Source organism: Ixodes scapularis, unplaced genomic scaffold (genome assembly GCF_016920785.2).
Source record: "Ixodes scapularis isolate PalLabHiFi unplaced genomic scaffold, ASM1692078v2 PGA_scaffold10__122_contigs__length_95168666, whole genome shotgun sequence".
Taxonomy (NCBI): Eukaryota; Metazoa; Arthropoda; class Arachnida; order Ixodida; family Ixodidae; genus Ixodes; species Ixodes scapularis.
In genome coordinates this window covers 29,121,515-29,145,013 of record NW_024609836.1, presented here as the reverse complement: position 1 = coordinate 29,145,013, position 23,499 = coordinate 29,121,515, and the positions used below count along the sequence as shown (strand labels likewise).

Below are 23,499 nucleotides of genomic sequence, written 5' to 3'. Positions count from 1 at the left end.
GCCTAGAGCGTACAGTCCTCGGATGTTACCGCTTGGCGAGATGGTTAAAGCCCCTCTATCCTAGGAAAAGTTGCGCCATTCATTGTTGTAGAAATGCTCAAGGCACGTGCCGCGCGCCACTTCTGGGAAATTCATGGCGTCAGAAATCCAGCTCAGTGCTGCGCTGTGCCGCCATGATCTTCCCAAGGGCTGCACGTTGCACGTTCCTCGTTCATCGACGAACCTTACGCTACCTTTAGAGATGGTTAGAGTTCCTGTATAAGCTCCCTACGGGAGCCAGAGTTGCGCGTTCATGCATTTCATGTGGATACAGCGGGGAACGTACGCCGGGGCGCGTGGAACGTCTACTTTGCTCCACGACACTTGATACGGCTCCTCACGTGATCCGATCTCGGCGAATAGCGGCAAGGGCGGCACGCGGCACGTGGAATCAAACGCGCAACTCTGGCTCCCGTAGGGAGCCTATACAGGAACTCTAGAGATGGTCACCCGTTGACGTCACCAAGCGGCAACGCTCGCAAACTACAGTACCCTTGGCCGTGCAGAGGCCCTTGACGTCACGAGCGCAATACGCATTGCGCTTCTCGCTGGCCGATTTTAAAGCGAGAGGGACAGAGCTTGTGGCCACGTCATTTTGTTTCCATCCCCTTTGAAGAAACGAACAACACGGTGCCTGCAACGCATATTCTTCTGGTGTGTTTACCGTCCTATTCCTTCCATGCACCAATATGGTCCCGAAGTAGGAACGAACTGCCTGAGAGGGGCCGGCGCGCGCTGTTGAATGTCGCGATTCTGGCAGTTGGTTTCAGAAGCGCTGGCGAGAAAGGCGAGCGAACGCGAAGGGCGCTGTCGCCGCGGCGTTCCAACTTGTACTTTTTTGGTTTCCGTCCACTGTCCGGCTGCAGGGCGACCCGCAGCAGAACAGGCGTGCGCGGCACACACCTCGGCCGCTGTAACGCAACAAGGATCGCGGCCCGCGACAGCATGACATAATGTCAACAGGCGGAAATCGAGGGACTAACGTTTGAGGACGCCGGTAAACACACTAGTCGGAGACGCACCCAAAGCACGCAGTATAAGGATATACCGCTGAATGAGAGGCGCCCGTCATCCCGGCGACGATGGCGGCGTATCGAACGGTGCATAGAAGTCTCCGAGTGCACAGTACCGCCCGGACTGGCGGGAGGCTCAACGACCGGCCGTCTCTAGAAGGGAGCACCTAGTACTCGCTCCGTCGATTTACTAACGACCCCGTTTTTGGCGGCGCATCCAAGGTTTCCTTGTGGGCGTCTGCTGGGGCCTTACGGTGGCGAACACAAAGCGTACAAAGTGGAATCCGGCAGAAAAACCACCAATCGTTCAAATCAAGCGCATTTCGATAGACGTCTTCGAATAAACTTTTGAGGGTGCTCTTCCGAAAAAGAATTGAATGAGTTTGAGGGGCTGTATAATGGTGCTAGTCCGAAGCCGCACTTTCAAATTAATCCAAGCACTAAAAGCGCTTCCACCCTTAATTATTGAAAAAAGGTGTTCGAGAATGTTACACGCACGGCTACACCTTTTTCAACACTTTTTTTTTGAATATATCATTTATAATTCGAAAGAAGGGCACTGTTTTATGGAGTACCCTTCTTTTGTTGAAAAGTGTAAAAAGGTGTGTAAAGAGGTGCGCTAGGACGCGGAGGAAACTTTAGCGATTACATCAAATTATTACTGTGCCAATGATTTTTGCTAATATACTGCTTGGACCTCAATAAAATATATAGTAAATGCAATATATATGTAAATAAGACAGCGTTTCTATTACTTCATTAATAATTAAGCACTCACCGGCGTTATGATTGCTTTTCAGTTGCAAGTGTGTAAGGCGGAGGAGCAAGCGGTCAACATGGGTCTCGTGCGTGCTCCGATCAATTCTGGTTGTCGTGTTTGTGCGAGGGACTTGTGTATGTCATGTGCAAAGCGTAGACATGTGACATATGTATGTCACACCTGTGTGTGGTGCGTATTGTTTGTAAACATGCTATCTTAAGAAAGAAACAAGAACTCTAGGACGCCGCTAGGATCGTCAGTCATTTTTATTATGCTCGCCAGCACCCCAAGCGTGCTGCTGTAGCACCCTTGGTGTCTTGGCCCTGGGTCAGGTTGATATACAGGCTTAAGGTTGTAAAAATGCTTAGTCTGCATATGTCATCCTGCCTGTAAAAAACAATTTCTATTCAGGTGTGTGATTCAGGATTCCGGAAATATTTTACAACCAAAAGGCAAGGTGTTACAAGTACAACCGATGCTCTATACATCTAAATTACAAATAGCGCCGAAAGTTCACATTTGTACATTGAGACTTTAAACATTTACGTTACCTTATTTCGAACTGTTTATCGCAAGTTAAACTCAATATAATTACGTCCAATCCACCATAACGCGGGTTACATTTTGAACCGAATACCTCGGCCTCATCGAAGTCGTTTTAATTAAAACTCCCTCCGATGTGAACATAGCGGTCAGGTCTCCTTATTGTCTTCAGCCTTTTCTGTCTTCACCTTCATGTCAACGAACTGTTGACGACAGAGATCAACGCGAACTGTGGTGCCCTGCAATATGGTGACACATGAATTGCAAAAGTTTGTATTTAATACTCGACTCAGAATGGCTGGTAGGCTCCCCTAATATAGAGGGCTGTCGAAGTGCAGTCCTTCAGCGTGAACATGCGTACTGAAGGTCTGCTTTTCCTTGTGCCTTGTTTCACTGGTGTCTTTCCCACCCTGGGGCAGCCGTGGAGGACATCCCAGATAGCACAATACTTGGAGCAAAAATTTGAATTTTGTCCTAGGTATTAGGCATTGAAAAGAGCCTGAACAAAAAAGTTGACCTTTTTTGTTCAAACTTCTTGGTATATTTGCTCTAAATCGCCAAAGCAATGCCAATGTTAAGCTTCTGTCTTGGTTGTTCGGTTTTGATATGCCAACTTTGGGACAAAATGGACAAAAACGTGCCAGAATTATGTTTCACTGCTCATTGTTCAGTTCAGTGGTTTTCAAATGGGGGTCAGCGGAGCCTGTGCGGTCCGCGAAGTCATTCTAGGGGTCCGCGAAGCCCTGCCTCCCCAGTCAAACCCAGCAATAAAAGTCGTCTTTTTTCAGATAGAGAACTTTTTTTTTTTTTTTCAATTTTCGGGCTATTTTTGTTTTTTGTGTGTATGTCAATAAGAGAAGCTTAGTTCACACTATCCTTTAGTTATATCTATTATTATATCATTATTTTATTTAACCTTGTGGGGTTTGTCAGCCCACCTCTCGTCGACAACCGGACGCCGGCGCCTGAAAACTCGTTTTCGGATGTCGCCGTGGCGGAGGCGGCGCCTTTTAAGCTTGGTGCCCGAGAACCTCCTGCCTCGGGACCCATCTGGAAGACGTTGGCGGCGTTGGCGGTGGACATCCAGGACCCCCCCTCCCGGACAGCGTCGGCGCCCGAGGCCCTGCACGTGCTACGGCAGAGCCAGACGAGGAGCTCCAGCGAGAGACCGCCCAAGATGGGAAACAAGAGCTAGGCCCCCGCCGGTCTGGTGCGCGGCGACGGCGGGAACGGGGGAAGCTCGGACGACGGCAAATAGGAAAGGGACTCTTGCGCGGGAAACGGGCCACGACGGACGTGCGCGGTGGTGGCGACCGCGACGTCGGCTCGGGCGACGGCCCGGTGACATGGTCCGGATTTAGACTCCGGATTCGACCCTCGACGGCGACGTCCACAGGATGTGGTGTAGACTAGCACCGCACGGACGATCGGCATGCAGCATACAGTGGCGGCGCACCCCCTCAAGGCTTCCTCGATCGCCTGTCCCAATCCCGAAACCCCCCAGCAGAATGTGACTGGAATAAACCCCTTCTGCCGAGAGCTATGCGTTGCTGTGTCACGTTCATCCGGAGACAGGGGCCCGGGGAATCGGACGAGAACCCAACAACCTATACCTTTTCTCTCCCCTCGCCACGAACGGGATCCTCCATCATCTCGGCAGATCCACAAGGGGTCCGCGAAACATCGATGATTGAGAACCACTGGTTCAGTTTATACGTGGCATCTGTGGCTCAAAGACCAATGAAAGCCACAGCAAAGTAAAGAAAAAGTACTTTGGCACTATCAATCATCTTGGAGCAAAACCTTATTGGGTTTCACTCCAAGGGCAAGGGAAAGTACTTTTGCACTATCAATCCCCTTAGAACAAAACCTTATTGGGTTTTTCTCCAAGGTCAAAGAAAGTCAAGAAAAGTACTTTGGCACTATCATTCACCTTGGAGCAAAACCTTGTTAGGTTTTGCTCCATGGGGATTAATAGTGCCAAAGTACTTTTTCTTAACCTTTCTGTGGCTTTTATTAGTCCTTGAGTCAGAGATGCCACGTATCAAGTGAACAGCCAGCAGTGAAAACAAATTCTGGCACGTTTTTGGACATTTTGACACGAAGTGGGCGCATAATAATTTGGCCCGAAATAGACATTTGCCGAATTCAGGCCAAGTAAGTCGTTTCTCTAGCATACTGCCTGAGATACCTTGATGATTACGACTGAATGAAACATACACCCAGGTCTTCAGAACCTTTACAAAGGTTTACTTTCCTGTGCAATATATTACATATGTATTGGGCCTCTGCGAGCGTTGTTCTTTTCAGCCTTCACCGAGTTGGCTATAACAGAAACAAGAGCAATGATATACGAGATATACACAAAATCTAGATATCTACTGTAGCTATTTTCCTCGTGACCACCCCGCCACGTAGCAGGAAGTTTTTTTTTTTTTTTTCCACTCCTAAAAGAAGGTTGCAAGCGGAGTTCTCAATCTTTTTGAAACGATGGGCTGCGTTCATTATTTTTGAACAACCGTTTTCCCCTAAAAGTAGAACGTGTCAGGGACTTTAATATCTTTCGACCGCCGAACGTTGTCAGGACGGACACCGGTCTTAGCATACCTGAAGCTTTGGTGGTGAATCCACACTAAGAGATTTTACATCCTTAAGGTGGCAAATTAGCTTGTCATTGGGCTAACACCTTAAGTCCTAGCGCCAAGAGCCTTAGGATATGCTGTTGAAGAAACTAAAAGTAGAATGGTACTGCTCTTACCAGCATTCTAAGGATATTTTCCCTTGCAAAAAGTCTACAAGACACAGGCAACACCTGCAGTTCTCACACGTACGGAAACAGGAAATACTGAAGGAATAAACTTTATAGGATAAAGCATTTTTACACCCTTAAGCGAACAAATTGTATTAGTTTTTGTTCCCTTAAACGCTGCTCTCGGTGTTGTGTGGTTTTGTCACGCGCATCTTGACAACGAGAAACTTCCAGCTGAATAAACTAAATTAATACTCTTAATTCTCCTCAATTTGCAGATGTCTCGGCTAATTAACTTAAGTACAAAAAAAAATGAATTTTCAAATCAACGAGTTGCCTGAGAACAAGCCAGCCAATTCAATTAGATGAATGATTACAAGCCCTTTATTGTTCGGTTTAACCAACTTAGCAAGTCGGGAAATGAGGACCGAACTGGGAATTTGTTCTCACACCACGAGGAGCGTGCCTCGTAAGCAAGTTACTTAGGATTTCCGGGTCGAACTAGGGACGAGAACCTAGTCAAATTACAGGAGGTTCTCGAACGCCATACAGCAGTAGAAAAAAAAACGCATAGATAAGAAAAAGAACGGAGTACGACAGAATTTTTAATAGAGGTGTTTATGGGTAGTGCATGCATTCATACACTCACATTTGGTGATTATGGAGTTTCGTGAAAAAAATGCGAGACAAGAGAAACTAGCCATTCCTATATGCAAAAAAGAAAAAAAAACGGGTAGTGGCCTTCTGGATGACGCAGCTGCTTACTAAAGGCACTTTGCGATACAAAACAAAAATGTATTTTTCGAACGATTAGATGACATATTTGAAGCAGTCGTACTGTACCCACTGATAAAACGTTTAGTTACTGAAAGTTTCTTCCAGGTAAAAATCGATTTGATCGAGTGCTGTACCATCGGTGAGGAGAAGTGTCAACCAATGATATGTTTCCATTTATTCTCCCTCTGGCTAGTTATAACACCTTTTCTCTGATTGCATCCTTTCCTAGAGACCTACACTTAAAAAAAAAATCTAATCAATGCCCCTCCTGAAGACATTTTCGCCAAAACTTTGATTGGACACTGTTCATTGGCCTATTTATAAGGTTTTCTTTACGGCTGAATAGTGCTTGAGGACACCGTCTAGTGTCGTTACTGCATAGTGAAGGCGAATAATCTTGCAGCTTTCTCAAATTCGATTATGAATTTGTATCAACGCGCATAATTGGAATCCATGATTACGTTTGAATGCTCCATCGAAAAACAGAAAAAAAAAAATGAACGAGGGGAGACACCACTGTGGTAAACTGAAAGAGGCAATGTAAATTACGCATGCGGAGGCGGACGGCACAATTTATTACCTACAGACACATCGTAAGTTCAGATTTATGGCAGGCGGCAGTTGCATAAGCGACAGTTGGTTTAGTGTATGAATCTTAACATTGAAAAATTTTCCTCGTTTCGGGTAAAAAATAACGATACTTATGAAACTTCCTGACACGTGAAGGTTACATTTCTCGGCTACTCAGATTCATCAAACTTGCCATTGAGGAAAAAGAAGTATACATCTGTATACTACCGAGTCCCACGCCTTATGAATTCACTAATTTTTCACAATATTGATATTGATAAATTGAGTTTAAATGAATTACGTACTGCCATGTATAGTTTTGATATGGTGTACTTATATTTGGTTTTCTATACACTTGGACGTTATAGCTGTATGTTCTCGGTTAAGTTGTTAATGTGGCAATTCCTCCTCATGTGCATGTATTTGTCTTTAGTATGTAAGCGTAAATCTGGTGTATTTATATTGCTTTGAAAATTGACAGGGTAATCGATATCGGTTTTATGTGCCTGTTCTTTAATTGAATACCTTTGTGTTTTATTTGAATGTTCCCTGTGACTGCTGCAGAACGTCACCGGGGCCGAGAGCTTGTCGAGCAATCTGCCGCGGCTTTTATTCTCGGCCCCATCATTACCTGTAAGGGGAAATGATAATAAAGTGCATTATTATTATTAAAATTATTATTATTTGGAAGATATATATCTTGAAATAGCACCATCTTTCTAAACGGTGTCTGTCAAAACAAAAAAGAAATATTTACAAGGAGCAATATATCTTGAAGAATAAGCTTAGAGAATTTTTTTATTAGGTGGAGAAAGAAATGTGATTAGGAGAGCGTCTCTATTTATTTAAATTTAAGTAATTCAAACTATGCTTAACCATGTTAAATCAATTTTGGGGCTGGGAGAACCTAATAGTAATTTCAGCGACCCTAATAACGGCCTGCCACGCCCACTTGCAGGTTGCAAAATACAGTTATGAAAACTACTGTGGTTGGAATGTCAATGTTGCGGCTACAATAGACGATATGCAGAGAGCCTAGACTTTAGAGAGGGTTCACCTCAAACCATGGGGTGCGTTTGCAACCTAATGGCGGACGCCTCCCACGCCGATTGGCCTTAAATGCGCATGCGCTGCGTCGTCGCGTTGCGAGGAGGAAAGCAGGCATAAAGGCACAAACGCTCGAAGACGATCGACGCGTTCGTCACCTATATACTCGCAGCTCATATCGCGAACGCGCCCCATAAACCATGTGACCCCCATCGAGCGGTTGGACACTCTCTGTTATACAGGCTCTCTAACGATATATACAAATTGTAGAGCGCCATCTAGTAGCGCGCCGAGAACTACGTCCGCCATTTTGGTAGCGGCGAGAAAACGACCGGAGAACTGGCAAGCGGCCATGCTTCTTGCAAAAAGCGTGACCGCTTGCCATTTTTTTTTGCTGTTCTTATTTCTTAACAAGTAGCTTTTGAGAGTAACAATTGGTAACAATGGTAAGACACATCCGGACGCCCTTGCACGGCGCAAACTCATTTACAACTATTGAAGTGAGCCCTAATTTTTCACGAAGTTTTAGCAGATTTGTTTCTGAATTCATATATGTCCTCTTGTGAAGCTTTGTGGTGTCGCGCTACGATTGCCTGGATGTGAAAGCAGCTCAATGTATGTCGACAAAGCCAAAACTGTGAAACGAAGCTAAAGAAAAAGTAGTAAAGCTTTCAATAACTACTTTGCAACCATATAATCGAAGACGCGTATGAATGACAGTGAACAACAAAAGCCGAAAGCACCACAAAGTACCTAATTTGAAATCAAGGTATTAATAAAAAATATTACTTAGGAAGCTAAGAACTGAGGACTTAGAAAACTATCTCACTGCAAAGCGATTCCGATGCACTTGATCTGGTGTCGGTAATTGACGTTTGTAAAACGAATACAAAACTAAGATGGGGAGATTTTTTTTTTTTATAAAGTATTACTGAAATTTCAGAACGCGGATATGCAGAATAGAAAACATAACGGACACTGTCAGCGTGTTTGTTCGCTCTGAACGCTCTTACAGAGACTGGATTTTGTTGTCTTTTGAGTGGAACGCCATGCTCGATTCCATCGTGCTTGGGTTCATCGCAGTAGTTAAAACTCTTTTACCGGCAGCGGCTAAAATAACTCCTCACACATCGACGACGTCAACATCAACTTCACTTCAGGGAATTTCGTTTTTCTAGCGGAGAGTGAAATTTTGTTTAGTGCGAAGGAACTCGGCGGGTATTTTTGGAAGGTTTTGTTTTACAAAATAATGACCGCAATGCAGTCATTCTGAAAGGGTTTAACAAATCCTCTTTTACCGGCGTGACATCCGTCAACTGTGCTTGAGGTCGACGCTATCCTAAACTAATTTAAGCTATTTGCAACGCCTGCAAAATAATACCCAGGCCAGAGTTTGCTTTAGAGGAACTCGGAGCTTCACACTGACTGAAGCTTTTGCCATTAGCGGTTCGAAAAAACAAACAAAAAAACTCTTACATTGAGTTGCATGCAGTGGGGTAGTGTTAGCGTGGCGGGCGATATCGTCTGCCACTAAACAGTACGACTTCTTGCGCCTTCGCGTCAAAAATACGAGTAGAATTGGAGGTGTCCTTTGAGATGAAGGGAACCATTGCCTAGACCTTCGCCCAGTCGGAAAATCACGAAGCCACTTCAGAATCAGAATCAGAATCAGAACATGAAGCCACTTCAGAATCAGAACGTCAGAATCATTTACAGAAAGCCACTACCCTTGAACTGCTAGAAAGTGAAACTCGAGAAACTTGCATCTACTAAATTAATCGCGCGCATAGTGTTACCAGACCACCAAGCAGTTTCGAACATCGTCTAATGCGGTGCAATCAAAAACAAGCGGCAGTAAATTATAGGAACGATGAACGTACTAGCAGATAGACACCATGCAACTGAACAGCCTACCAGCTGATCTTGCAACAGAAGCTCAACAAAGGCAGCGGGAGCGGCCAAGAAAAAATGTCGCAAGGTCGCACCAGGACCTTCTCGGTTCTCACTATAATACTCAGGTTTACTTTACGAGTGGCGCCACGAGGCGTCGGAATCAGTCAGCCAATACCCCCGGACAGAGGCAAGGCTTACACATGACGTCATCGTTGGTGGAACCCGCCTTGCCCCAAGCGGCAAACACGCTGCAAACGCTCGACGAGAGCACGCCACGAAGTGGAAGGAGCGTGCGTCAGGCGTCGCCGCGCTCCAGCAGGTATATCGCGACTCCAGCGAAATCGACGCCGCGCAGCGGCAGCCCCGAGAATCTCAGGAAAGGAGGTCGCTTTGACTCTGCCGTCTGCTATCGCTGCTTGGTTCTCGTAGGTAGTATAGAAACAAACATCGTTTCCAGTAATTATTTTTATGATTCTGCCGTGTCAATGCTACGCACTAGCTAGAAGAAGGTTTCTATCGTCGAAAAATCGCTTTGCTATCAAATGTAACGCTGATTTTACGCTGCAGTGCAGGAATTTGTGGTGGTCCGCGTACTGAACGACGAAAATGACCTCCTTTCGTCCGCCATTTTGCCTGAACAGCGCGCCCTCTATAGTTCGCTGGAGTCGCGAATACTTTCAGAGCGCTGGATTGGCCGGGTTAGCTCGATAGCGTCTGCTTCCGTTCATCGTAACGCTGAAACGAAATGCAGAGAGGCGTCTGCCCCGTTCGACGCGCACACGGTATGCGTCCTCCTCTCGTATGCTTCAACCGAGCAGAGCAAACGCGCGGTGGCGGTTTCGATCAGTTTCGATTTTCGCTCGGCGTCAGATCCGCCGGCAAAGTATCGCCGCCGCGAGCTGCGCTTTCCTCCCGATGCAGATTTTCTTTTTCTTTCTTCGGAGCTCGTAAATTTGTTAAGTAACGTGTCGTGTTCGCGAAAGACAGAGTGCGGGGGCCTCTCGAATACTGCAGGTTTAAATTTGGCTGGACATTGGTAGCCCGGTTCAGCATGGCCGCTCGGGGATCCTATAGGGTGAACCGCAGCAGACACCAGGCACCAGCAAAGCCCATCGAATGCAGCGTGTGCGTCACGTGACCTTAGGGAGGGGTGAGGCGACGTGTTGGGCGCCCTGTCACGTGACGCGTTCGCGGTGGTGGATTGGCTGGGATGGCTGGTAGCGCCCCACGGCGGTTGATCGTAAGGTAAAATGGAGTCCGTGCGATCGGGACGCGCGCTTTTGCCGCATCTGCGCTTCGGCGGTGTATGCGAACGTAGGTCTGTCCTGGACGTCACGCGAGACATGTTTTGTTAGTATTTCATAATGTGACGAGTACCGAAATATGCTTAGGTATTTAAAGCATACACTCTTAATCTGGTTCTACGCAGTTTCCAGTTAAATAAGAGTTGCATTTATTTTATGTGGAACCATCATTTTCTTTCGTGGATCGGGGATTATACGTTGGACGCCGTTATTTTTCGCTTTATATTTGATTTTCTTACCAGGAACACGTTCGTGCTACTTGAATTCTTGTTCCCCTTACATGTCGCTCCATTTCCTTTGTTCCACTTAAGCCTACTCTGTTCCAGCTAAAAATTTCCGAGTTTTCTGTTTACATGTATTGTTTACGAACGCTGCGACGTATGATTAACGAAGTATTTGCAACACTAATCTATATGAACTGCGAAGCGTACGGAACACGGTCACTCATGGCTGAGCGGAACATTGTTTCCAGAAAAAAGTTCCGTTTATAACCGGGACCGAAGTGGAACAAGATTAAAAACATCTTATTATTTCTCCGCACCCGATGAGATCGCAGTATTTGCAGATACGAACTCCGAATGGCGATTCACGAAGCAAATAAGCGGGAAGAATATAAGCCCTGCCTCGCATTTCTGATTTCGTAAACTGTCAACGACTATAGACGGCACGAAAGCACAAGGGCACATACGAAACGCAGAAGGACAAGGCGCGTGTCCTTCACTTGAATGGTTTAGCCGATGTACGTGTCAGTTGTGGCGTTATTTCGTTTAGCAGCCGAACGGACGCGTAGCGAGTTGCACATGAAGTTACTTTAAATTTTACTAACATACGTATTACGTAAATACTGTTAACAATGCGTATGGGGTTAAGTTGAACTAATAGGTTCCTCACGTAGTTGGTGATGACAGCTCCAGCCTGTACTTGAATACACATAATGAAGGAGCGGGCTTATTCACTCCTGTGTACGCGTTGCACCAACACGGAGAGTAATGAGACTTAATGGGAAGGGTTCATACTGCAGTCACGGGTAGAATTAGAACGGTGGTAAGGAGGTCCTTCGGTTCCCGCTGAAGGAGAGCAGTCTTGTACACGTTACTAAAAAAAAGTAATCGATTACAATTACTATTACTCTTGGCTAAAAAGTATTCGATTAGATTACTTGATTACTCGACGGCAAAAGTAATTGGACATTACTTAAAGAAGTAATCCTTACTTTTCCGATTACTTTGTTGTGTGAGACACATCTTTAGCGCTCATAACAATGAACTACTTCCAACCTATATTTCACATTCGCACAAGTATTGAAGAAGAAAAACTGGCTCCCTCTTCGTGGTTGTTGCACCTTCACAATGCGGACATAAGCATAGAATTCGTTTGAAGACGTTTAATGATTTGGGCGTTCGGCAGTGTGTGTGTGTGTGGGGGGGGGGGGGGGGGGGGGGGGAGCGGAGTGGGTTCTAGATTTTGTTAAGCTTGAGCACGGGTTGTCGCTCAAAGTTTGCGTCACTCATTTTATTATTCACATGTGGGTGAGCTCGCATGTTATACAAAAGAGCAGCAGCTCCTAGATTTGAAACGGATCATGTGTAGTGTCCATTAGCGGAAGAGATCGCCCCGACCACTTCTCAACTCGAAGCATTGCTTGTCACAAAGACCACGTAGGGGAAATGGGGAAATTTTTCAACTGCCTTTGTTATATTTTGCATCCGCTTTAGGCATTCTTTGGTTCTGGTTCTCCTACGGGCTGCGAGTAGGTACCCTAAACAGGATTTTTTTATTTTTTTATTTCTGTGCGTGTGTGCGTGAGGGGGCTAGTTTGAACGAAGGACTCACAAAGCTACATTCTACTTCCTCAAACTTTGCCCTGAATGGCCTTTGTCACGCACTGGGGCTTTCCTGGGGCTTCCCACTCCCAGTCCCAACTCGAAAAAAAAAGAAAAAAACGGATATTTTACAAACACTGTACATAGAAAGATATTGACCTCGTTTCCTGCAGCTCCGCAAAAATCTTTATTTTTCCTTTTGAAAAAAAATGCATTTCCTTTTTGTCATTTTATTAAAAAAAGGCGTGTGCCGGGGGGGGGGGGGGGGGGGGCGGGGTCCCGTGGACAAATTGTAACGGTTACAAGTAATTTTATTACTTCAAAAAGTAATCAGATTACTCTTGTGATTACTGCCTAATAAAATTAATCAACTGAATACAAAAGTACTCCAAAAAGTAATCGATTACAAGTAATCTGATTACTTGTAACGCGTACGGTACTAGTCTGGAGGAGAGACATAGCCCTAGCCTCCTCTATACCCAGATTCTCGCGCTGGTAGCGCGAGGATCTGGTAGCACAGATCATGAAAGGGTCATTTCTCGGGGAATCTAGACGTCAGTGCTCAGGGTTTGCAGCGGCGAGGACCCAAAACATACTTGTTCGCTCGGGAGAAGTGTGTTTCGGCGTCTCGCCGCAGTGGGGCGCCAGTCACGTGGCTTTCCTCTCATCCGTGACCTGCCGCTCCATTCTTTTTTTTCATTTCGGCGGCAACTTGTCGTTGCGATCTGCCAGGGTTTGCCACCCCGTGAATCTGGAGCGAGCACGCGCAGTCAAAATGCGGCGGAACAAAAACCGCGCAGTGCGTACTGGAGGCCGGGCACCGGAAAGACACGACCTGCCGTCCTGTTGGCGGGGTGGCGCCCGTGACCGGAATAAAATACCGAATCAGCGTTACTTGCTAATTGGTAAAAAAAAATATTAAAAAAACACCTAACCCCGTTACTGATATTCGTTCCGGTGCTGCAAAGGTAACTTATACCGCACCCGTTACATAAAAAAACGAGTGTAATTTTTGTTGTTTGTTTGAATTTCAGCATGCATTATTTTGCAGCGATAAGAAGCAGATACGAACTCTGATAGCGACCAAAATGTCACGTAATCATTTTGTATATTTTGTCTTTAGTTTATCAAATTTCTTGAATACAACCAGGTCCCGAAGTCGCATTGGCCCGTTAAAAGGAGTTAAAAATGTGACTAATTCTAATTAAAAGTAACGAATAACATAATTTTATACGATACAATTTTTTATATCGTTAGTTTTTAAAAACTTTATATCTTTAGTATTGTATAATTTTGTACACGATGGTAAATTGTAATGCGTAAAGTCACTAAGTTACTGTACTCGTTAGCCATTTTGGAAATGTAACAAGTACGCACATGTTACCGAAAAAAGAACTCGTTACCAGTAAGGTCGTTACTTCTAACGCATTACTTCCAACGCTGCCTTTTAGTGTATATAATCGGCTGAGGCGCGAATGCTTACTTCTCCTTACCTCTGCCATCTCTATCCCGCAAGACATACAAAGATAAAAGAAGGAGATAAAACGAGCTACACTAGAAATAAAATAAGCTCTCTCTTACAAAGCTATTGCATCGCATTTCACGTGTCTCCTTTCCTCTCAAATCTAAAGAGCTTATCTTGCTCTATTCACGTATAAACCATTTTTTTTTACCACAATGGGTTTTGTGCGTCTAAGATAAACCCTCGGGTTCGCCTGCACAGCAAGTGCCGGTTGAGTAGGAGCATCCTTAAAAAGCTCCTGGTCTTGCAAGAAGGTATAGAGGAAAGCAAACGTTCCGAGGTAGGGATTGCTTTACATTTGTTCCCTGATCCCAGAATGGAAAGAGGTTCGTGAAGTGATGCTTCGGGGCTTTCGAGTACGAGGTACGTTTCAAAACTCCCAATTTCTTCCTTTAAACTTCTTTTTTTTTTTTTAGGCAGCGGTAGCTTTAGTCTAAGTTTATGCGGGCATCCTCAGCGGGCTGTTGCGAATAAGTCGTTGACTTACAAAGGCTTGAATAGAATTTGCTCGCGAGTTTCAAGCGTGTGAATAATTTAAATCAAGCGCTGTCATACGATTTTGCGCAAGGAAGAAATTTTTTTCTAATTAATTACTTTTAAATTAAGTGTGTATTGAGCCCTCTACAGTTTCTGGGCAGTAAGAGAGAGGGGAATTAAACTACAAATTTCCTGTGAGCAAGTGGTTAGATTATAAGCTATGTTTTTGTCATATTAAAACAAAATAGACAATTAGAAAAAATGATATCCCCCCTGCGGTGGCGGGTTCCCGCTTAGCAATGGGTGCTTAACTTTCTCGTTGCGTATTAGAGCGGAGCTGTTAAGGGCTAGTTTCCCCGGTTTCATGTCCATGGACCACTAAATCTAGACGTAACCTTCTAGAAACTACCGCCATCTATAACCGACGGCGGAAACCAGACAACCGGCTTGAGGTTGTCTGATTGCCACCGTCGCTCATAAATGGCGGCACATTGTACAGCTCCGCTGCTCTTCCTTCTTGACCAGGGTGGAAAGGTTGAAGTTTTTTTGTTTTTTTTTTTACAATTCGTGAACATTTTTGTTTATATCTGTGTTTTTCTTGCGTGTTTTTTTCTGTAAGTCTCTGCTGACCATTGGAAGGTTAGGAGTCGTGGACTCATCAAGCTGTGTTTGTGCAGCTTCTTTCCTCGGTCTCCCTCTGGTCCAACTGTTTTACGGTAAAAAAAAAACACACACACAAGAAGAAAACATTCTGCTTCTTTTATTATTATTATTATTGCATGGCGAAGTATATACGTAAAAAAAGGCATCCCAACAAAAATATCCCTCGTGGTTTTCAGCAGAGCTGGCGAAGAACCTAAAAAGGAAGAATAACGTTCATAAAATGTACGCTAAAAGAGGGTTGTTTTCTTGGTACGAGGAGTTTAGTCGATTAAGGAAACTCATCAAGGCTCTGCTGAAGGTGGATCGACGCAGGCACTCCGACAATGTGGAGCCTAGTCTCTGGCGGAACCCAAAGGAAGTTTGGCATTACGTAAATGGCAGGTCTGGACAAAAAGAAAAGTCCAAAATATATTTAATTCAAAGCGAGCGACTTATTACTGCTCTAGGGAATGCCGCAAACATGCGTGCAGCTCATTTTAGTTCCGTTTACAAATGCTACAGTAAGCGGGAGTACCATGATGAAGGGGATATCTCCCTCGATGTCTTTTTTGAGTTCGATATTACGGTGTCAGATGCCCTGGTTGCCATGAAGAAGCTCCGGTAATTCAATGTCGGTGGTTCCTGACAATATTCCTGGTCCCATTGTTAGGGCCTACGCGGAGCTTTTAGCACGTACCCTGGCAACTGTCTTTAATACGTCAGTAAGATCTGGTGTGTTTCCAAAACTATGGGAGACATCTAACGTTCTACCTGTTTATAAATCTGGGAAAACGTCGGAGGCCTCAAACTACCGACCTGTGTCTTTACTTTGTGTGTTTTTGAAGGTTTTTGAAGCTCTGGGGCACTTATATATGTCTTAACTTTTTTTAAAACATCATTGTTGCATGTCAGCACGGCTTTATGCCGGGTGCGTCCGCAGTAACCAATTTAACGTATTTTATGAATATCGCTGTGCCCATTGTGAGTAATCGTAGTCCGATGATGGAATTTATTTTGACCTGAGCAAGGCATTTAATTTAGTAGACCATAATCTTCTCTTGAATAAATCGCAGCGAATGGGAGTGAGAGGATGAATGCTTGCTTCGTTCTCTTGTTGCTTAAGAGGCCGCCAGAATAGAGTTAAAATTGAGTGCGTGCACTCTTCTTCATATCACACCAGTTCTTGTGTCCCCCAAGGCTCGGCTCTGGGACCCCTCTATTTCACATTGTCAATGATATACAGTCATGCCCTATCCTACTCATCCGTTCTTCAGTTTGCGGATTACATGAAGAAAGTTCGAGGAATCCGGTCAGAAAGTAAGTGCCACAAGCTGCAGGGAGATATAGACAGAATTGGAGACTGGTGCTCGGTGAATAATTTAGTGCTCAATAGAACAAAAACTAAAGTTCTCACCTACAGCCACAAAACCAGACAAATTATGTTCCCCTACAAAAATGAGTCCGAGAGAATTGCGCGTACTGAAACCATTCGAGATCTGGGCGTTTACGCCGACCCAAATCTCAAGTTTCGGTCTCATGTAGACACAACATTTGTTACTGCTATGAGAACGCTAGGAGTGATCAGCTTATAACGAGTGAATTCTTGCATCCTTTTGCATTTATCACACTCTCTAAAAGTCTTTGTCGATCCAGCTTGGAATTTGCATCTGTAATCTGGAGCGGGTCGGCGAAATCAATGAAGTTTTACCTGACCGCGTTCAGAAGAAATTCGCCTACATTCTTAGCTACCGCTACTTGCAAAACAAGCCATACAGTTATTGCAGTGTCTGTAGCTACTACAACATCAAAACTCTGTATCATTGCAGGCTCTCTGCTGACATTTTATATCTCTTCAAATGTTTACAAGGCAAGATTGATTCTCCTGAGAGTTTATCCTCAATATCGTTGCGTGTGCCCCACTACAGCACTGCGACTGGTAGCGCATTTTATTCCCCTGCGGCAAAAATCTTGATTCCTGTCCCCCGCATGCAACTGAAATACATTGACTTCGCCGAAAAACTAGACATATTCAACGACAGCATTTCAGGTCTTCGCGAGTCATTACGGCTATTGCAAGGCAATTGATGGTGCTTTTGATTTTATTTTGTTGCCACGGTTGCTCCTCGAGCGAATTGGTGGAAGTAATCCTGTGGATTAATTAATTGGGTATTTATCTACATTAATGTTCCTCTTCACTCATATTGTATTATTGTCTTCGTGTCCCTTTTATGCCTCTTTAGGCATGGATTTCCCTGTCTTTGTTTTTTCTTTCTCTCAATGTTTCCCTCGTGTTTCAAACAAAAAGGCTTCAGGCTGTTGTTGAACACGCAATAACCATTATTATTATTAATATTATTATTGCTATTATTATATTTTATATGTCCAAAAACACCGATTTCAATGCTGTTTATGGACATAGTGCGCAAGCTATGGCCAATATCTTCAACAACTTCTTCGCCTCATTCTCGGGCAGAACTCGCTCAAATACAACATTGTGTTCTTTTTCAAACTCGAACTCAGCTTCCGCATTTGTGTTTCAAATGTCTTTCTATAAATGACTTAGAGTCGATAATATCAGGACTCAAGACTAACAAAGCTCCAGGTTACGATAATATTTGTCTTATAAATCTACGCAAAACTTTAAGGTACATACAAAACACCGGTTGATATAACGACTGCCATTGTAAAACCGCTTTTCAAGGAAGGGCAACGAGACAGAGTAGAAAACTATCGCAAACAAGGTTGAAAATTAATCTTGATATTCGTGATGCTGCCGAGTGAAGGCGATTTAAGTGTTTTTCCTCGAACACAAAACCGCTTCAGTTAATCTTTAAGGCTTGAAAGTGTGGATAAGAGTAAGAAATAAAGTTAATGAGAAACGAGCAGCTCGATATTAAACTGGACGCTTAAGAAGTTTAGAAGTACAAAGTAAAACACATGTGCGCGATGACAGTAAAAGAAGCTCGGCCGTTTTTCCGACAGATTAAATCCCGCGTTCCCCGGGTTGCGCAAGAACTTCCACCGCAGAAAAAGGAAAAAAAAAAAAAAAAAAAAAAGAAGCGCGAAGAGAAAGCCAGTTTCTCGAAACAAACACTCAAGCACTAGGCAGAGATGCCGGAAGTGGGGGGGACGAGTCAATGAGAGATTACAGCGGAGGGGCGGCGGGAACGGTTCAAAGGTAGAAATAGCGAGGCCTGCCAAGCGTGCCCGGGTCGCGTTGCGGGCCCGTGTCTCGCCCTGTCTCCGGGCCAAATGAGAAGGCGGGTGGAAGGCGAGCCCAGGCGCACGCCAGAAATACGATGGACACCGAGCCGCTGCTCGCTTCGCGCGACCTTGCGCGAGCGGCCAAGGAGCAACTCGGAAACTTCCCAAGAGGAAGACGGCTGCGGCACGTTCGGTCAGCTGCCAAGAGCACCGTTGGCACTGCAGTTTCGTTGTTTCATTGAGGAGTAAAAAGACTGTGAAATAATGTTGGACTCCTTAGCTTTTATCCTCAACTCAAAAGCAAAATGAGAAATCACGCTGACGTGACGTGCTTAGGCACCGGATGCAATGACTCAGAGCTTTCAGCGCGCTTTTTAAGCGCACCATAAAACACGTCGTTCACTAGGTGGTGACAGGCGCCGTGACGGTACTTATTGGTCACACACGGGAATTCAAACATTCGTTGACGGATTGATGGTTGACGAGCGGATACGTCCGAGGGGCCCAGTGTCTGTTTCCAATGCGCGAGTTGGGTTCGGCTGACGTGCTTGGGCAGAGCGGATGCATCGCAGTAAAAAGGAGGAGAGTTACCGAAGGAAAATAGAATAAAAAATAGTCCGCAATATTTTCGAGATTTAGTTTCGAATTGCAGGTTTTTTTGTTTGATACCCTCGTGTACTACTTTCTTATTTCGCCCACTAATCTATATGCGAGTATAGTAGTAAAATCTCAGTGTGAAATCATATCTCATCCCAAAATTCATTTCATAATTCCTTTCGTTGGGCTCAGTCATTTATACACGTTTCCAAGCGGCCACGCTTCGAACGCTAGTCCGTCCAACGTGGGCGGAAAACGCAAAATTCAACACATTTAAACGACGGCTTCTCGGGTTTCCGCCCCATTATGTTGTTGCAAAATAACCGTCACGGGTTGATCCTAACAAAAATAGGGGTTTACTTTAGTCACTGACAAAATCGAAACTGCAGTTAGGTGCGTCAGTGATCTCGCTTTTAGCGAGAGCTTCCTACTTTCGACAAACCTTCGTCGTGTCGTGCACGTCTAAAACACACGCGCAGCCAAAGCACCATGGAAGGCATGGAGTGCGTGCTGGAAGCTGGGAGTTAGAAAGATACGCCCTTTCGTTCTCATTCTCTCAGTGACTCTCTATACATCAAACAAAAAATCTTTTGTGGAAACTTTGAGCCGCCGTTCCGTTCTTCTTCTTCTTCCATCTCCATGCGCGCGGTTTTACTTCTACCTCGTCGCTTGCTTTCATAATACAGATTGTCGCTCGCTACTGCCTTTGCCAATAAGCACCAATGACGCTTCAAAGTAGAGAGTACAATATTTAACAGGTGGCTCCAGTATGGGAGACGAAGGCACGCCTGAGAAAAACGTTAGAAGAAGATGTATAGAGAAGATGTTATATACACAAGTTTGGTGAGAGTTAACGACTTAATCAAAGAAGGAATATAAAGCAAAAATAAAAGGGGAGAGGTAAATGATATTGGGCTAAGTGATATAGTCTACTTTCGGATACAGAGGGCACAGTTAAATACCGCCTAGTTATCTATCCATCCATGCTTACAAGCCGACGACCTACACACATGAGCTGCAAGATGATGACGAACTGAGGTTGTATTTTGAAACGTGCGTACAATATTAATAGCTTTATTCACTTGGCAAGCATATCGGAAAAACGAAAAAAAGCTCTCTAAGTAGTTTGACGGGGCTCCATTTCCTTTATAAAAGTTATCAAAACACAGCAATGAGAAGGCAAAAAAGAAAAGTGCGAAGAAGTAAAAGAAAAAGTAAAAACAAACAAAGATGAAATTAACTTTCAAACGTCCGCGGCGGAAGTTGGTGGTACCGAAGTATAGAATTTATTAATTCACCAACTGCTGTCAAGATTTTTTTTTTTCGAAGAACCAGGAGGTGCCGTTCGTGCGTAAAAGGATTCAGAATACTCTTGCAGTCTATTCCTTTCAGCTTTTATGATGTCATACACAGGGAGTGGGGATCAACCTACGAGATTAGTGAGAAGCGAGCAGCTTGATATTAAACTGGACGCTCAAAAAGTTTAGAAGTACAGAGCAAAAATACATGTTCGTGATGACATTAGAAGAACATGATATTAACAAAAATGGAGATGGGAAACAAAGGACAAACACAAAGCTCCAAACACAGCTAGGTGACTGCACCTAGCTGTGTTTAGAGATTTCTGTTTGTCCTTTGTCCCCCTTATTCCCCTTCTTCAGGGATTCTTATCGTCATTCTTGTTCAGCTCGCTTGCTCCCTTGCGATAGTTACATTATCATCATAACCTTTAAATGCAGACAGCTCACACCTGTTGGTGTTATAGGCTGGTGACAGGTGTTAAAACCAGTTTGCTCTACTAACGTCGAAATCCTGATTTGCTAAATGAATAAGGATAAAAGCGAACTGGTTAGCAAGGTTGGTAGAGCGCTCCACTGGATATGAAAAGGTCCCTGGTTCAATACGAGGACCAGGTGGATTTTTTCAGTCGCCGCACTAGTTGTGTGTGGAGATATGAGTTGGTCCTTTGTCTTTGTTCCCACTCTCCAGAAATCATTATCGTCATTCTTGTCTAGCTCGCTTGAACCTTCGCATTAATTGCATTATCATCTGAAAATAGATGCTTTTAACCTTTTAGTAGTTAGGCTTTGTTTTTTTGAAAAGGGTAGCTGTCACCAAACAGAAAAAAAAGACTCTCACGTGACCTTGTGAATGATCCCTATCCAATAATAAATTATAAAATTGTGTTAAGCGACAGCCCACACTCTAAGAAAAGCCTGTGCGTCTACTTTCCCACACAAAACTCGTAGAGCCAATCACCGCAACTTACGGAGGCGGCTCAGCCAATGACGATGCCGAAACATATGTTTAGACTACAAAAAAGCAGTCTTAGTTATGATCTTGAGCAATGCGAAACGTCATGCTTGCATTGCTTAATGTCACCACTCAGACTGCGCTTTTTGGTCTAAACATATGTTTCGGCATCCTCATACGCTGAGCTGCCTCCGTAAGCTGCGAAGATTGGCTCCCCAAGTGTTGTGCAGGAAAGTAGACGCACGGGCTTTTCTAAGAGTGCAGTTTAGAAGAATACCGGAGAGCAGGGCGCCTGCATTTCTTATTGAAAAAAAAAAAACAAAAAAAAACCTGAACGGGACATTAATGACCCTGCTCTGTGTTTAACACAAGGACTGTACTTAACTGAATTATATTTTTTGCATTTTATCAGATTTTATTTGATTACGTTTTATTTATGCAAAACTGTTCCAGAAGCCAGGATTAATAATAGTAAAGAAAACTACATCGACTTGACTTAACAATATTAACAATTTAATCAAACGTTTCGTCTCCCATGCGAGGGACATCATCGGTGCGTATTCAAGGACACGAATGAGATGAGTACAGAAAACAGAAGGCTATTTAAGGACAACCGCTTAAATATCGAGAAAGGGGCCTCGATTTGCATTGCAAACCGAGGTACCTTTCCCTTTATTTATTTTTCACAAACCTTCTTCCGTTGAAGCATTAGAGCCAGACATGTACGTAATTATTTACTAATAAGGTGTTACTTCTATCTACTTACTTTTTCGGTAACGAGTAACATATTTAGTTACTATTTTAGAAAAGGAACGAGTAACGTACTTAGTTCCTTTTAAGGCCAGCTAACGAGTAACAGTATCTCATTACTTTTGAGACAATACGTGTACAACGCCATTTAAACAACCTCGATTTAATTCTTACCTGCGTAGGCGTCTATTGTGACAAAGGCAGATATGCAACTCCAAAAACAACTAAAGAGTACGACAGTATTGCAACGTTTATCGCTTAACACGTCGGTTGAGCTCTATAGCAGGGAATGTCTTTCGGTTCGCTGCTTGAACGTTCTAGAATCACGTACAGACCGAATGTAAACCCGGATATTGCCAACACGGGAAGACGCAGAACCCATTGCCAACTTTGAGCATTAGAAGCAGAGAGAGCAAAAGAGAGGGGGACTCCCAGATTCACCAGCTCTTCCTGAAGCGCAACACTGCCGTTCATTCGAGCCCGTCGATTGAACGACACTTCGGCGTCGCCGGAGATGTATTCTGAAGGAAGTGGAGAAACATAACTGGATGAAAACTTGGAGAGGAAGCTACTGCTTAAGTGTAACGACTAGTAAAAATAAGACAATAAACCATAAGACAAAATCAGTGGTGTATTTGGTCGTCAATGTAACGAGAAAGGTAACTCGTTACATTTGAGGTAAAGTAACGCGATCATGTTGAGATTCGGTGACGAGTAACGTATTTAGTTACTTTTTGTGCGAATTACAAGTAACTGTATTTAGTTCTTCTTTTGGGTAACGTGTAATTGTCTGATTAGAGCAGGGGAGTGGGTATAAAAAAAAACCTTAAATACCACACATAATTTCAACAGAATAAAACCCACAAAAAAAAATGAAGCAAAAAAATCAAACGGTGCGCGACCAAAAACATCATGCAAATATGAAAAAAAAAAACCCATTGAATATCAACGTACAACAACAGTCAAGGGGGTAATGCCAGATTGCATTGATAATAAAACAAAAAGATCCACTATCAGTGAATTCGGTATTTTCAGGCAGGTCATTACACCCAAATGTTAGAGACTAAAATATGTTTATAGAATAAACTGCAATCTGCACACCGGACCCGACCTTAATATGCAAAATCAGCCTGAGTCAAGTAGAATAAGAAATTATATTCTGAATAAAGTTAAAATTTTCAATGACAAAAAATACACTAAAACAGCTGAGAACGTGCGTAAGTTAGCGTTAAAAGAGCGTGCTTGCTATTTTTCTTACGTACCTGCGCGGTAATGACACGTGCTAATAAAGTAATATGGTAATAATTACACCGAAGTTCGTCAACGCAGCGTGTTAGAGATTGCAGTCGAAAGATGGTCACACTACGGAATCTGTTTGGCGTCGAGGCTTATTAAAGGCGCTTCTCCTATCAATCTAGTTAATTGTTTTTGTTCCTGTGTAGATTACATTATCTAAAACGAAGGCACTACTCGTCGGGGGACCGTTACTATTAACAGCGACGGATCAAAGCAAACGTCCGTTTATGTCAAAGATAA

General features: G+C 44.0%; 1 protein-coding gene across 1 annotated transcript in view; it reads left to right on the top strand.

Moving 5' to 3' along the window:
- Positions 1-7,490, top strand: part of LOC120850343 — a 41,359-nt gene extending 33,869 nt beyond the window's left edge. The window contains exon 3 of the mRNA XM_040222809.1: positions 7,410-7,490. Coding sequence (XP_040078743.1) covers positions 7,410-7,490 — 81 coding nt within the window. The remainder of the gene's footprint in view (positions 1-7,409) is intronic.
- The last annotated feature ends 16,009 nt before the right edge of the window (positions 7,491-23,499 follow it).